The 17,281-nt window shown below is 42.4% G+C and overlaps 1 protein-coding gene across 8 annotated transcripts in view; it reads left to right on the top strand.

Annotated features, from left to right (window-relative positions):
• Positions 1-17,281, top strand: part of LOC140895606 (sodium channel protein type 1 subunit alpha) — a 181,912-nt gene that overhangs the window by 61,263 nt on the left and 103,368 nt on the right. For 5 of the 8 annotated variants that reach the window (XM_073305718.1, XM_073305720.1, XM_073305717.1 and 2 more), the window contains one exon: positions 14,653-14,773. The exons of 1 other annotated variant lie outside the window; for it this stretch is intronic. In XM_073305718.1, the coding sequence (XP_073161819.1) occupies positions 14,653-14,773 (121 nt within the window). Of the gene's footprint in view, positions 1-9,481; positions 9,565-13,514; positions 13,597-14,652; positions 14,774-17,281 lie in introns of those variants that run through there. 2 more of the 8 variants (XM_073305723.1, XM_073305724.1) reach the window with 2 other exon arrangements.

The raw sequence follows: 17,281 nt of genomic DNA, 5'->3' as shown, positions 1-17,281 counted from the left end.
GTATAGATCAAGAAACACACAAGTAAGCAAAAGATACCAGAATGAGACCGAAAGACCAAAAGCAATTAGGACATTTCTGTTGGAGTTTGCACATACGGCTAGCCTTAAAATATTCTAGAGTCCTTGCAGGATTTCTCTGTTACACTGCCTCAGCGTTCAATATAAAGGCAGCAGAAAGCAGCTGCAGCATTATCCCCAGCAATGTGAAGCTTTCTAAAAGACGTTAGCTACAGTATCAATTGATGATTTGTGATGGTTTCAATTTATCACTGTAAATATTAGACACTGTGGTGATGGGGAGCATATAAATACTAAGATATATAATTTTAAAGAGTGATTTTTGACTTTTCACAAAGTGCAGTATTTTAAGTGTGACTTAGCTTGCTAAATTTTATATTACAATTCTATTTTGACTAGATAAAAAGAAAGTGGAAGTATGGTGTCAGAACAATACTTTTACTTCAGGCCAATCTTTGGTGCCACTGAAAGAGCCATTCTGTGCCATTCACGCTGTATGAGATTGAGAGAAATTTTCTTTAAATTGCTGGCCTCCTTTTACAGAAATCACATATTTTACCTTTTTAAAAGTCCAGTTCTTTATTCATTTTGTCTCACTGATTTCCATGTAAAATCTGCAAGTAAAGTGATATACCTGACTGCCCCACAATTCATCGCAGGCTCTGGCAGTCAAGCAGGTTCCCGGCCAATGGGAGCTGTGGAGCTGGCGCTCAGGGCGGGGACAGTGCGGGGAGCCTCCCTGGCCTCCCCTGCACCTAAGGGCCGCAGGGACATGCCAGCCACTTCAGGAGCCGTGCAGAGCCAGGGCAGGCAGGTACCTACTGCGCCGCTGACTGGACTTTTAACAGCCCAGTCAGCAACTGGAGCCCCCGGGGTCCCGTTTCGACTGGGTGTTCCGGTCAAAAACTGGACACCTGGCAACGCTACCTCAGGGCCAGCAGCCCCTGTTTCCCCATCTCCATAAGGGAAGTGACGCTAGAAGGGCAGCACACCAGATGGATGACCATGGCTGAATACGCATAGCCCACACCAGCAGCCATACCTCTGACTGTGATGGAGGACACGAAGACACAGCATTGACACAGCCAATAGCAGAGTGCACAGTAAGGAGCCTTCAGGCCTAGCTTCCTGCCCCAATGTCACCTTTATAAAAGCCTCCTGAAATTCCAACTTATATACCACGCTGAGACCTCCCAGAAAAACACAGACCTCTCTGGCCCATGTAAATGCCATGCAATAGAGATGGGTGGAACATCTGGAGAGCCCATCTTTGAGAGTCCCAGAAGAGGCTTATATGGGAGAGGGAGACAAATAAGACCAGCATCTTTAAGGACAGGGCAATTGGTAGCTACCAGAAATACCTTTTGGAACAGTCTCTGAGCCCAGTTTTGTTCCCTGTCTGAAGCAGTATTATGGGGACAAACTCCCAAAGGGGAAATAAAAGAATAATATCATCCCTTCTCCTCTTCACAGAGTACAGGAGGGCAGATAATCCTCAGTACCTGGCTCCCCCTCACAGAGTGCAGCATGGCAAATCCATGCAGAAAACTCCAGGCCATAGACATGCACTGATTCCTACATACCCAGATCTCCACAAAGGGAATACTTTCTCTTTCAGGAAGGAAGTCCAGCCATCCTAATTAAAATTAGAGAATCAAATAGTGAAATAGATTTTTAAAAAACAAACAGACAAACATAAACACCCCAACATTCAGGCCAGAATGTGCTGAGTATTGTGAAACAAGATAAAAGAGGTCTGCAGCTACTGTAGCCAAATTATAGCTAGATATCCGTCCTTGTGCACCTTGGGGAAGTGTAATAGAGGATAAATTTCCTGCAACACCTAAAAGATTGGGAAAATATTGGTCTACCATCCCCCAGCTGCTGTTGCAGTCACCATTCCCTAGCTACTGGGCTGTTATTTCCAGCTGCCACTGTGGGTTCCCATGCCCTAATGTTCAGGCAGGAAGTAGCCTCTTGGACCACCATTTATTTGTTTCTATACTAGCCTCCTACCCCAGCATCCATTTTATAAGCCCAGAAAATTCCTGAGTGTGCATCAGTTAACCTGGTATCATTACTGGAGACAAACATGGCTATTTTCTCTGGTGGTCAGGGGTTTGGTGTTTCTAACAGGGGGAATATTTTTACCTAAAAGAGTATCCTCCTCACTATACAGGCCCTTCACAGGCAGCCAAGTCTAGGCAGGCATTGTCTTAGCCCTGTCCTTTGGGCATGAAAGCCTCAGGCTGAAAAAACCAAACCATCCAACCAATATGAATAGTTGTCTGATACCCTAAGTGCCCTGGGATGCTTTCAGAAGCAACGCTAACATGAGTGGGAGATTGCAAGTGTGGACACTCTGAACTGAAAAATCACATAGTCTAAAGGCTTCTCCCTGGAAAGAAGAGTGGTGCGTGGGGGGGAAGTGGTCAAATCTGTTTCTTGCAGGTGTATGGGGCTGTGATTCTTGGGATAAGATGCTTAGACAAATCAGTCCCTAGCTATTTTAGTGATACAATGGGAAACTTTATGGAAAGCTGAGGCTATTCAGAGTCAGACAGCTGCAGCGGCACAGGAGCCAGCAAACAGAGCTGTAAACAGGGGAGTTTGAGTGGGAGTTCCGTTGGAGGAGAAGAGGCTGGTATGGGCAGTGTGCTGGGAGAGAAGCAGAGCCCTGATTAGGGGTCCTACAATGGTAGCCAGCCAGTCAGGCAGCGGCACAGACAGCTGCAGCGGCACAGGAGCCAGCAAACAGAGCTGTAAATAGGGGAGTTTGAGTGGGAGTTCTGTTGGAGGAGAAGGTATTTGACTTAGGTGAGATGGCTATGACAGATACAGAGGCAGCAGCAGTAGTGACCCAAGCATTGGAAGACACAATGAAGATGACTGGATGTGGAAGCTGCGGCATGTACATGATCCTGGAGGGGATACCTGGAAAGAGTTTTGTCTGCATGAAGTGCCGCTTGACAGAGCTGATGGAAGAAAATATCCAAGGATTGGAGATGCAGGTGAAAACTCTGGCTGAGTTTAGAAGGGGGTTTGAGTGGATGATGGAGCAAAGACATGAGGAGGCTGAAGGGAAAAGCTCAGACTTGCAGATGGAAGCAGGACCGAAGAACTCTGAGGGGAGACTGCTGGGTGGACAGTGGAAGCATGTGACTAAGAGAACAGGCAGAGGAACAGATGGGCTAGTGAAGGAGAAATAGAGCTCAGGAACAGGTTTGTTGGAGTTGGAAAATGAAGAAGGGGCACAGCAGGTGGTCACAGATGAGAAGGCAAGGAAGAAGAGAAGAGCAGCTAATCCTGTGGGAAGAGTGGAAGAGTCAGTGGAGATAACAACACCAAATATGATCCCCAGGAGGATACAGGATGGGTTGCAGAGGATTGCAAGGGACAATAGGAATCGAGAGGACTTGCAGCCAGAGGGCACAGGGGATAGACCGGAGAATTGCACCATCACCAGGAAAAGGCAGGTCTACATGACTGGGGACTCCTTACTGAGAAGAATAGACAGGCCTGTAACCAGAGCTGATCCAGAGAACAGAAGGGTGTGCTGTCTGCCGGGTGCTAAGACACGAGATGTGGACCTGAGGCTGAAGAGGATCCTAACGGGAGCAGGAAAGAATTCACTGATTGTCCTTCATGTGGGAACAAATGATACGGCTAGATTCTCGCTGGAACATATCAAGGGAGACTATGCCAGGATGGGGAAGACGCTTAAGGAAATCGAGGCTCAGATGATCTTCAGTGGGATTATGCCTGTTCCTAGAGAAGGGCAACAAAGGTGTGACAAGATTATGATGATCAACAGGTGGCTCAGGCAGTGGTGCTTTAAGGAGGGCTTTGGTATGTATGGCCACTGGGAAGCATTCATGGACAGAGGACTGTTCTCTCAGGATGGACTTCACCTGAGTAGGGAGGGAAATAGACTTCTAGGATGGAGGCTGGCACAACTGATTAAGAGAGCTTTAAACTAAGAATTTGGGGGAGATGGTTGGGAGATCTCCAGGTAATCTCCACACCAGATTTTAGCATTGAGAGGGAAGAAGACAACGTAAGAAAGGATACAGCCATGGGTAGGAGAATGGACATAAGGAGGAAATAGTGTAGATACTAGTCTAATAGGTGATAGTGGTGGTAGAATGTCTGTGCCCAATAGGGTAAAGAATGTGAGCGAAGCCAAACAGCAAAAATTAAGATGTTTGTACACTAATGCGAGGAGCCCAGGTAACAAAATGAAGGAACTAGAGCTACTGGTGCAGGAAGTGAAACCAGATATTATAGGGACAACAGAAACATGGCGGAATAGTCGTCATGACTGGAGTACGGGTATTGAAGGGTATGTGCTGCTTAGGAAAGACAGAAATAAAGGCAAAGGTGGTGGAGTAGCACTGTATATCAATGATGAGGTAGATTGTAAAGAAATAAGAAGTGATGGAAAGGATAAGACAGAGTCTGTCTGGGCAAAAATCACATTGGGGAAGAAAGCTACTAGAGCCTCCCGTGGGATAGTGCTTGGAGTGTGCTATAGACCACCGGGATCCAATTTGGATATGGATAGAGACCTCTTTAATGTTTTTAATTAAGTAAATACTAATGGGAATTGTGTGATCATGGGAGACTTTAACTTTCCAGATATAGACTGGAGGACAAGTGCTAGTAATAATAATAGGGCTCAGATTTTCCTGGATGCGATAGCTGATGGATTCCTTCACCAAATAGTTGCTGAACCAACAAGAGGGGATGCCATTTTAGATTTGGTTTTGGTGAGTAGTGAGGACCTCATAGAAGAAATGGTTGTAGGGGACAACCTCGGTTTGAGCGATCATGAGCTAATTCAATTTAAACTAAATGGAAGGATAAACAAAAATAGATCTGTGACTAGAGTTGTTGATTTCAAAAGGGCTAACTTTAAAATATTAAGGAAATTAGGGAAGTGGATTGGACTGAAGAACTTGTGGATCTAAAGGTGGAGGAGGCCTGGAATTACTTCAAGTCAAAGTTGCAGAAACAATCAGAAGCCTGCATCCCAAGAAAGGGGGAAAAATTCATAGGCAGGAGTTGTAGACCAAGCTGGATGAGCAAGCATCTCAGAGAGGTGATTAAGAAAAAGCAGAAGGCCTACAAGGAGTGGAAGATGAGAGGGTTTGGCAAGGAAAGCTACCTTATTGAGGTCAGAACATGTAGGGATAAAGTGAGAAAGGTCAAAACCCATATAGATTTGGACCTTGCAAAGGGAATTAAAACCAATAGTAAAAGGTTCTATAGCCATATAAATAAAGAAGGAAACAAAGAAAGAAGAAGTGGGCTGCTAAACACTGAGGATGGAGTGGAGGTCAAGGATAATCTAGGCATGGCCCAATATCTAAACAAATACTTTTCTCAGTCTTTAATGAGGCTAAAGAGGATCTTAGGAATAATGGTAGGATGACAAATGGGAATGAGGATATGGAGGTAGATATTACCACATCCAAGGTAGAAGCCAAACTCGTACAGGTTAATGGGACTAAATCGGGGAGCCCAGATAATCTTCATCCAAGAATATTAAAGGAACTGGCACATGAAGTTGCAAGCCCATTATCAACAATTTTTAATGAATCTGTAAACTCAGGGGTTGTACCATATGACTGGGGAATTGCTAACATAGTTCCTATTTTTAAGAAAGGAAAAAAAAGTGATCCGGGTAACTACAGGCCTGTTAGTTTGACATCTGTAGTATGCAGAGTCTTGGAAAAAATTCTGAAGGAGAAAGTAGTTAAGGACATTGAGGTGAATGGTAATTGAGACAAAATACAACATGGTTTTACAAAAGGTAGATCATGCCAAACCAACCTGATCTCCTTCTTTGAGAAGGTAACAGATTTTTTAGACAAAGGAAACGTAGTGGATCCAATTTACCTCGATTTCAGTAAGTCATTTGATATGGTTACACATGGGGCATTAGTAGCTAAATTGGAAAAGATGGGGATCAACATGAAAATTGAAAGGTGACTAAGGAACTGGTTAAAGGGGAGACCACAACGGGTAACACTGAAAGGTGAACTGTCAGACTGGAAGGAGGTTACTAGTGGAGTTCCTCGGGGATCGGTTATGGGACCAATCTTATTTAATCTTTTTATTACTGACCTTGGCACAAAAAGTGGGAATGTGCTAATAAAGTTTGCGGATGACACGAAGCTGGGAGGTATTGCCAATACAGAGAGGAACCGGGATATCATACAGGAAGATCTGAATGACCTTGTAAACTGGAGTAATAGTAATAGGATGAAATTTAATAGTGAAAAGTGTAAGGTCATGCATTTCGGGTTTAATAACAAAAAATTTTGTTATAAGCTGGGGACGCATAACTTGGAAGTAACAGAGGAGGAGAAGGACCTCGGAGTATTGGTTGATCGCAGGATGACAATGAGCCACCAATGTGATATGGCCGTGAAAAAAGCTAATGCGGTCTTGGGATGCATCATGAGGCGAGGTATTTCCAGTAGAGATAAGGAGGTGTTAGCACCGTTATACACGGCACTGGCGAGACCTCATCTGGAATATTGTGTGCAGTTCTGGTCTCCCATGTTTAAGAAGGATGAATTCAAACTGGAACAGGTACAGAGAAGGGCTATTAGGGATGATCTGAGGAATGGAAAACCTGTCTTATGAAAGGAGACTCCAGGAGCTTGGCTTGTTTAGCCTAAGCAAAAGAAGGCTGAGGGGAGATATGATTGCTCTCTGTAAATATATCAGAGGGATAAATACCAGGGAGGGAGAGGAATTATTTGAGCTCAGTACCAATGTTGACACAAGAACAAATGGATATAAACTGGCCACCGGGAAGTTTAGACTTAAAATTAGACAAAGGTTTCTAACCATCAGAGCCTTCCAAGGGGAGCAGCCTTCCAACAGCCTTCCAAGGGGAGCAGTGGGGGCAAAAGACCTATCTGGCTTCAAGATTAAACTCAATAAGTTTATGGAGGAGATGGTATGATGGGATAACATGATTTTGGCAATTAATTGATCTTTAACTATTCATAGTAAATAGGCCAAATCGCCTGTGATGGGATGTTAGATGGGGTGGGATCTGAGTTACTACAGAAAATTCTTTCCTAGTGTCTGGCTGGTGAGTCTTGCCCACATGCTCAGGGTTTAGCTGATCGCCATATTTGGGGTCGGGAAGGAATTTTCCTCCAGGGCAGATTGGCAGAGGCCCTGGGGTTTTTTTGCCTTCCTCTGCAGTGTGGGGCACGGGTCACTTGCTGGAGGATTCTCTACACCTTGAAGTCTTTAAACCATAATTTGAGGACTTCAATAGAACAGAGATAGGTCAGGGGTTTGTTACAGGAGTGGGTGGGTGAGATTCTGTGGCCTGCATTGTGCAGGAGGTCAGACTAGACGATCATAATGGTCCCCTCTGACCTTAAAGTCTGTGATTCTATGATTCATTAGAAAAATCGACTTGCAATCCTGTCAGATGCTATGGAAAAGAGTAAAGGTCATATAGCAAGTTGAAGCAGTTTGTGAAGTACAACAAGAAAAAATTAGTTTGCAATTAGTAGCCAGAATCAGTTCTACTGATTTAGAGCTATCTGCAGGTTTCCCAGCCAGCCATAATTGTAATTAAAACCCTGAATAGTTCCATGCTCTTTCAATTTGAGACCAGAAGGGCTTCTTATAGCTTTGATCAAATGAGGTCAGTGAATGTTGCCCAGTGGAGATACCCTGTAGTGTGCGAGAATTTCAGGAACAGTTTTGTCCCAACCCAGTTTCTGCAACCCATGGAAAAGCCATGACACGAATTGAAGTAGACATCATCTATTTCAGATCACAGCATTACAACCCACTCCCTGTTCTATTTCTAGCATCAGAGAAGCAGGGACAAGCAGACCAAGGCTCAGTCTGAAACATATAAATAAGTTCCTAAAGGAGCTTGTCTTCATAGAATACCCATCCTACCATCCCAATCAATCATTACCATTTGATCTTGCATTACTCCTGGGGCGTCTCTTCAGGATCATGGTAGCTATAATATTGGCTTTAGAGAAGGAAATTAGCTTACCTTGTTTTGGACAATTTTTCTGATCAGGGCTCTGTACAGAAAAATGAAGGAAACACACAGAGTAATGTAGTTCCTGGAGTACCTTGGATTCAGGCCAAACACAGATGCACAGTGTTAGAGAAATCAGTCACAGATCTGGGCTGAGGAGTCATATTACCAGGTACAAAGTCTTATCTCAGAAGAATATTAACTTGAGATGAAGATAGCTGTAATGGAAAACAAGTGATGTCACAAAAACAAAAATCAAATTCTTATTAGAGCAAATTGGGAGTTCTGATCACATACAGAGCTTCCAGGATCCAAAGTTCATATGATCCAGTAATTCCAGGGATGCCTTCTGTGTCTTACCCTATCTCATCTGTTGGCAGAGACCTAGCTCTAATTATATAATCTCTGCTCCCACAACTGGTGAATGCAAAGAATCAGAATTTAATTTTCAAGGGCTCTTCCTGACACAGTTCAGGAAATGGGTACCAGAAAGAGAGAGCACAGCATCAACCCTCTGGAATACAGTGATTCATTGAGGTCTAAGAGAACTGCTCCTTCCATGGAAAACAGGCCAGTTCTGATTGCGACAGTCAACATATCTTGATAGCGTTTTCATAATCACTAGGGAGAGCATGATCAGCCCTACTCCAGAGAGAAATTCTCCTGTCCTGGGTGGAGAAAAGTTTGCTGTCTCTGTCCACCAAGGAGGAGAGGTATATCAAGACTGACACAGCAGAAGTTGGATTAGTAGAGTGGCCACTACACACAGAAATATCTTACTTCTAAATCAGTTTGTTGGGCTGATGATTGATCTCTTTGCATCTGGAAACAGTAAATAAAGTGCCCTGTGGCCTCTGTTGTCAGGATCTGGGATGCATGGTAGTGAATGATATCTCACAAAGTTGGGCAAGGTCTCTACTATATGACTTCCCACCTTTTCCACTGCTCCACACAATAATACATAAGAGAGGAATGAGAGAGCAGCAGTGATGTTGTTTATGCATTTCTGACTGAAGAGACTGTGGCTTTCAGGCTTGACTAAGCATCTTGAGATATCTGTCTCACTGAGGAAGGAGGTCTGCTATTGCAAAATGGACCCTCCAGGTGGGAACAGACCAAACTAAAATGAATATTTGGATGAAGTGATTATTACGTTCATGGACCGCAAAAGAGAAGCCACCAAATTGAACTCGTTCCATTGGCTGCTGCAAAGTCCATAGTAAAACTATCATGTTAAACCATTCCTCCAGAATGGCTTCATTGTGGTCAAAAAAGGGTCAGGTCTCTGTAGTCCAGTGTTATCAATATGTTCAAGAAAAGGAAGGATTGTACAAATCCCCATCTTAAATGCTTTGTACAGTCTAGATCACATTCCAAACCCACAAGGTCACAGAGAACAACATTAGAACCTCATTTTGTTCTTCACAGCACTGCCCAGGTTGAACCCCTGCAGAAGGTATTGTTATACCTATCCATGATTAGGTCTTCTGAGGGCTACTATCTCCAATCAGGTGAGGGGTTTTTTTATTTGAAACGGGGAGCTTTCTCTAATGAAACCCATTATTGTACTGTTAATTCAGAGAGGTAATTCTTACAACTGTCATAGCAGTCGTTCTCCAGATATATTCAAGAAATATTCTTCCTTTGGTTAAGCATCAAAGTCCAGTCCTTAGGCGCACAGAGAATCTCAGGGCAAAGCAGTCTGGTATCCTATATTAAAATTTGTTAGATACCACATGGCCATCAATATAGAAATTCACAAAATTCTGCATCTTGTTCATCCAGGCTTAGCCAATACGCTTTCCTTTCTTTTGGCAGAAATTTGAGAAGATGGAAGTGATATTTATATATAATGTACCTTGTTTTGGTTGTCCACATTTACAGGCTGATCCTGCTTCCTGCTGTGGAGGCATACTGGTATGAAAATCCCACTGTAGCAAATCTGTGGATCTCAGCACAAAGAAAAATGGGAGAATTTATTCATCCTTACCTGAAAATTTCTTTTGTTAGAGTAATAAGGTCTATAGATCTGGCCCACCCAGGAAACAAATGTATCATCCCGAAGAGAGATGGAAATTGTTGAGGTTTGTTGTCATTAGATGGAATTTACCACACACTGCAGTATGAGACATTATTGTGCTTTTTCCTCAAAGTATATTTAACACAATCTGTAATTAGGAAAGTAGATTTAAATTATCCTGGCAGTGGAAGTTATTTCAGTTGTAAGGAGCTTCAAGGAGCGGGGGATTCCCCTGCTGCCAGTCGCTGATCTAATTCTGCCCCCAAACTGCAAGCAGATGGCTGTACCCATTATAGCAGACCTATGAACTTCACTTCACAAAGAAAGGAAATTTTCAGCTAAGCACAGATAATTTTTCCTATTTACACAGCCATTATGTAAGGTGGAACAGCATTTTAAACATAGCAGAAAACATTGTTTTGAGGGTTGACATAATATCACAGTCTGATATAAACTGACAAAACAGGCAACAAAGAGTTAAGACTACCTTAACTACACTTAATAGAGTTCTTTGTGGGTTAGGTTGCCTAGTGGTTAGCACCCCTAGTATTCCTCCCGGTGAGCTGGTCTTACAGTCCTGGTCCTCCTTTAATCAGAGGTATGGTGGGTTGAACAGGTGCTTTGAGTCTCTCCTATAGTGGTAGCAGAGCTGAGGCTCACCCATGTCACCTGGCTCTGACCCAGGACCCTAGGAGGGTCAACAGTGTCTGGCCCTCTAAGGTACCCCTTGAGTTACTCTCCTTGGGTCACTTCCGACCACTGCTTTACTCTCCTAACTTTCAGTCCCAGATAAGGTCAAAAGAAAAGCTAATGAAATCATCAGCTCCAGCTGGGCTCAGCATATACTCTTATTCCCTCAGGGAGGCCTTTCTGGTGCTCTTATCAGGAGCCTTCAGGGTGTAGGTCTGTCCTCCGCTCCCTTCCGAGCTGGGTTGCTCCCTTTTCAACCCCTTCTCCATCTGGAGCATGTTCTGGAGGGGTGGAGTACCTGGGCCCAGGACGGTCCCTTAACCCCTTCCAGCCCAGTGTGGGGTTTGCGTACCCCATCACTCAACTACTCTGTCATCAACATGTACCAATTGTCCCTAAGTACTGCCATTGATACACAATGTTCTGAAATGTCTTCAATAGCAGGGCAAAATTAGGTGAATTAAAGGTGGAGTGGCTGGCCCTAGTGCTGAATGTAGTGCTCTTATTAGTTTCATCCTCTTAGCTTGCCCATGATTGCTCTGATGTAAAAGTTTTGCAGTGCTCTCATTGTGCCACACACATAAGTTTATATTGACCCATATTGAAGAACAGCTCTTTCCTGGCTGTCTCTGCAGCTTCTCCCCCCAACACTTGTCTCTCTTATCTATCCTTACTGTCCAGCACTCATCTCCTCTCCTAGTCTGGCTGACACAGATATACTTTCTCACACCAAAGCTTGGCTCCTGCTAGTATATCCAACTATTTCAGTTCGCTTCTATCAGCTGTTCCTCACACAATGTTCTTTGTATCCTTCTCATGCGTTTGCGTTTTCTCCCATTGCTTTGGCACCCCCAACCTCCACCAGTCCCCCTTCATCTCAAGCTTCCTATTAACTTCTCCATCTCTGTCTCACTGGGTCATATTTTCCACACTCTTTCCCCATTGTCATTACCCTTTTAACACCATCCTGCCCATATTTGGTTGCACTATATTCTTGCCTTCATCGCAGTTCAGAACATATTCCACAGTGTTTCTAAGTTTTCTCTGCAGTGTTTTAAAATTTTATTTTTAAAAAACAGTTTTGCAAAGGATAGCATTTGAGCTTCCATATAATTTTGCACAGAATAATACAGGAATATAGTCACAACTAAAATTTATATTAAATTAAAATATGCAAATTGATCTGGAGACAAATTCATCCCTCAGGTAATGCCATTAATATATAGAGAAAGCAAGGATTTAGGAAAATAGTGAAAAAAACGGAAAAATTGGATCAAGATAAACAAAATGGGCAGGCATGTTGGGTCTGATGGTTTTTTACTCTTTCTAAATGATCTTTTATTCAAAATATACCACAAAAGACAACATTTTAATATTGGATAATCTGAAATTGGACTCAAAAGACAAAAATTTTAGAGCCTCTATTTGACATTAGAGTGGCTAGTCACAAACATAGATCTGATTGTATAATAAATTACATTTTTATTGCAGATAGCTTAATTTCCAGCAGTCCTACACCTGCAAAATAAACTCACGTCAAAATAGAACAGAGTACATAGGTGAATACCCATATCAGTTGTCCATGTTCAGATAGCAGTATTCATTAACCTTTGTGAAGTTGACTAATTCTAAAGGGCTATATTGTCCTTGGCTCTTGTGCATATGAGTAAAAATGAGGGCTTACAGACCCTTTCCATCTTGTGTCCCCATTTCTGTGTAAGAGAAAATCTGAGTCTCTCCACTCTGGGTACAGAAGCTACTCCCTTTTAGTGCTCAGGTGTGCAAACCAACCTCAGCAAGGAAAAGAGCTCAGGCATCTCCACTAGACATGGAGAAAAGAGCAGCCTGCATTACCTTAAGGTGCACAGTGCAACCTGCTGGTGATCCCCAAGGGGTTGTGAGGCTCCACTTGGCCCCCAATGTAGGCCTGTGTAGAAACAACAAAATCTGTCCCTGATGGTTTTACACTGTAAGGACTGGCTAATTTTCTGGCTTATAGCCTAATTGCTGTGGCAAAGAAGAGGGGGAAGAGTGGCTGTGTCCGAGTTCTTGGGAAATGTAGTCTCACCTCGCTTCTCCCTTACTAGAAAGCCCATCTTAGGCTGAGACGCAGCAGTGGGGTGGTGTTTTCAGCCGAAACTGAGGCCAGACATGGAGAGAAATCCGCACGATGTTGTCATTGCATCTTAGTGACAGAGGTAGCCTTCAGCTCAGAGTGTTGAGGTGGCTTTTCCAGCAGCTGTCAGGATGTCTAGGGAGGTGTCTTGTTGGAGGCTGAGAGGTGGGTGTCCTGCTGCAGAGAGGGACAAGGAAAGAGTGACAGAAATCAAATTTTTGTCTTGGCTTATAAGTCACAGGATCAATATACCTATTTTGAGGACTTTAATGATAAATCACAATGTTTCTTTCACTGCGGATATAAATGAGTGATGATTGAAGGGGGAAAATGGAAATTTTTTGAAATGATGGGGCCTTATTCTGATCTTGGAGCTGCATATGCAGGTCCTCAAAAAGTGGAACAATACATGCACTTGGGAGGAGCACCAGCAGCTTCCACGCAAAACTGTAGCTTTGGCAAGATAGTGTTATTTGTAACAGTATCAGTAATATGCCTGTGTTCAAAGATTCAGAAAGATTCAGAAAAGGATGTGAGTTGACTAAATGCAGGTGGTGTATTCTCCCTACATGCAAAGTCAGCAGAATGTGTGATTATTTATTTATTTGTTTGTTTGTTTTTTACGTATATGTCAGCTAGCTCATAACTACAAATACAGAATCTAGCACACAGGGACATCATTTGGATATGTGACAATCTGGAGGTTGTGAGTCCATAGTAAGTGCTTTTTTGCTGTTTAGCAGACATTAGAAACCACCCCTCAATGTATTTATTGATTATAAATGTTTCCGGAAATCTCTTAATTCAGGCTTTAAAACCTTGTGCCAAATAAATGTGTTCCTCTTGACTAATTCATTATTTTAAAAATTTTCATCCATGCCTATACCATCTGATTCTGCTGTTTGAAGACCATCAATGTCTGAAATCTATTACCAGAACTGTAAACACAGCCCAGATCGTTCCCCATTGTCTTTGGTTCCATATCTGAAGGGGTTCTCCACACACAGTCTCCTTTTCTCCATGCAGAAGCAGGGATCAGATGCCTCTGTGGTACACTCCTTTCCCAGACAAGTATGGTTTTGGACTCATATAGAATGGAGACATGGAGCAGGGGTGAGCCGGAGAGAAGCAGTAGGTTGGTGCAGCTCCAATAGAGGGCACCACTCAGGAACCAGAGTAGAGTTGGGTGTATTGCTGGGGGCCAGAGCCACAGCAGGGGATCTTCTAGGTTTGGGGCAACTTTCCACAGGTAACAACCACCACTTCTCCCTTTGAGTTGAATAATTGGTGTTAATGTCAATGATGGATCCTTCACAGAGATTTTTAAGTAAAAAGTCCCTCCTATTATCTGGCCCATGATTTGGTGGGTGTGTGTGCGCTGTGGAGAGGCAACAAAGAGAGAAGGATTCTGGTATTTAGGGGGAAAGTAGACATTTAGTTATAATCAGGATATAAAATATTCACTAATTTTTTAATTCACCACTTCTGCACCTTACTTTATGTGTAGGTGACAGAGAAAAGTGTGTAAATGTGTAGTTAATGAAACCCTTATTATTCTATGACCAAATGTAGTATCCTTACAGCAAATATATAGCAGGTAAGTCATGGGAATAAGTTTTCTTTCCAAAATAAGGATGTAGAAATATGATTTTCTCTGAATTATCTGTAGAAACATAATGTAAGACTTTGTCTATTATTTAAAAAAAGATTTTTGATTTTAAAAAGTTAATGCAGAATGCAAACATTTAAACTGCTCTTTCTTTCTTTTTTCAGACTTTTATAGTATTGAATAGAGGGAAGGCAATCTTCCGATTCAGTGCCACCTCTGCCCTGTACATTTTAACTCCTTTCAATCCTCTTAGAAAAATAGCTATTAAAATTTTGGTACATTCATATCCTTTTCAACTGGTTGATTCAAAATGTTTCTCTTTAAAAATAACACTGCACAATTGTTTGTTTCATTATAAATATAAAATACTTGCAGGTTTTTTTAAATTTTATTTTACAATATAAATTTTATAGCAAAGTTCTGTAGAATTTAATAGAAAATTACAACCTTCCTATAGTTTCTTTTTAATTATCCTTGGAATTTCAAAGATAATTATATTCCTTCAATAGAAATCTATGGAATAATTCAAAAAACTTTTAGAAGGGATAGCATAATCTTGAATTCTGTACATTTTTAGAGTCATTTCTCTGGAATCCTGTTAATCTAATTATTATTAAAATCTATAGCATTTTTACAACAGGATGGCTCCTGTATAATTTTGACATTCAAGTACAGTATATGTCCTGACCCTCTTCTGTAGTGTGAATTACTAGTACACAAAACTTTTATTTTTTTAAAGTTGCCAAAAATAATCCTTGTCTCTGAATTCCGAATAAGCCCTCAGTTCTGCAAACACTTGAGCCCTGTGTGCCACTTTACACACATGAGTAGCAAACTCAATGGGATTACTTGCAGGAGTAAAGTTTCACACCTGCTTAAGTGTTTGCAGGATTGGGGTTTAAGCACCTGATCCAATTTACACAGAGGTCAATGGGAACCTTAACAGGTGCTGGATCGGGCCTATAGTGCTCTGTTTAACAAAATATATTGTAGTGTTTCATAGGGCTTGTCTACACAGCAGCACATTGCAGTGTATGAGTATGTGAATTGTAGATCATAGTAACATGTTGTGCTCTAACTGCGGGTATAGTTCTCATTAATATAGCCTGGGACTCCTTTGATGCAAACTAGGCTGTAGCTCACGAAAGCTCATGCTCAAATAAATTGGTTAGTCTCTAAGGTGCCACAAGTACTCCTTTTCTTTTTGCGAATACAGACTAACACGGCTGTTACTCTAAATACCTTTTAGTTCACGCCAACAGGGTCTACATAGGGCAGTTAGAGTGCAACATGTTAGCATGCTCGAAAATTCTCACTCCCATAGTCCGGACTGTGCTGCCATGTAGACAAGCCCGTATTTGTATAAATCTGTGATTCAATATTCTATTATTGGCCAACATTGGGAAGATGATACGGGATGATTAATAGGAGGGGGTGTTTTGTTTGTTTGTGAATTTTAGAGGAGGGAGAATTTCTGAGCACCTTTTAAATTGTTTCTCTTAAACCTGTAATCATAGAAATAATTTCATGTCCCATATATTTTATATAACTGTGTGCAAAGAGTAACTGTTATGCACAATAACCAAAAAGGAAGCGGGCTTGTATATAAAATTCTGATATTTTTATTACATACAGTACCTGGCCTCTTGAGATCAAGTAATTTACCTCCTTTAGATGGAGATCTCCTTGCGCTGGATTGGATTATTTCTTTTATGGTCTGCTTGTGTCACTTATGCCTTTAAATATATACAGAGGCGACAACTACTATATGACTCACTGGTGGGGTTTCTTTATCTGAGCAATAAGGAGTAGATAGTAGGGTCTCTGGGCTCACTTATATCAATGCAACATATTAAAAGCAGCACAGGCAGTGATGCATGTAGTTAATGTTGTTTCTATTATAAGACTCTGTCTTCAGTTGTTTATAACTTTGCCAGACTTAAACTATTCAGGCTGAAAATTTCCATGCCATGTGTCTGCCTCACGGTGAATATTTTTGGAAAATTTCAGATAAAATGGATTACCCATTTCTAAGAATGAGGCTTGGGAAAAAATATGTTGTTTCACCCGTTTTGGGAAAAACATCTTACAACTGTTGCATTAAGAAGGTCTAGCACCTCCATGGTTTGGAGAGGGTCATGAAACTTGGCTGTGAGCTGGCCTCTGCATCAGGAATTTGCTGTCCCCAAGAAAACCTGCTCAAATTTGGCCAAGTTATAAGTCTCTGAAAAGTCACAGTTTGCACATACTCAATCAAGATTTGGTAGAGTTTGACAGCTAAATTCTCTAAAGATTGTCTTCACTGAGCATGGACCTACAGGTGTCCAGATTGTGCATGTGCCATCCACACAGAATGACTGAGCATGCTCCACTCTGAGACTCCAGGACTTTCCCTGAAATTACTCCTCTCCACAGCTGGTGGCTGCTGTGGCACCAGGCACAGGAACGGAGAGCAGAAGGGCTCTGTCTCCTATGCTCTCGCTGCGCCCCCTCCTGGGACCCAGTTAGGAAGAAGGAGAAGGAGGAAGCTGATTCATTTGAGCACTTGAGAGGTGAGAAACTGGGATGGAGGGGAGAGGAAGAGATGCAGGGCAGAGGGGCAGGAGCAGAAGCTTGTGGGGGAGAGGGGATAAGAGCCTGGAAGGGAGGGGGAACAGGTGAAAAGGGATACAGAAGATAATAGGGGGTAGGTAGGAACAACCAGAGGGGAGGGAGATAAGCAGGAGCAGAAGGAATGAGAATAGTGAGGAGATAGAGGCAGGTGCTGTGATGGGGGAATAGGAGCAGAGGGGC

The sequence above is a fragment of the Lepidochelys kempii genome, chromosome 11, assembly GCF_965140265.1.
Source record: "Lepidochelys kempii isolate rLepKem1 chromosome 11, rLepKem1.hap2, whole genome shotgun sequence".
Taxonomy (NCBI): Eukaryota; Metazoa; Chordata; order Testudines; family Cheloniidae; genus Lepidochelys; species Lepidochelys kempii.
This window is presented reverse-complemented; position numbering and strand designations above follow the sequence as displayed.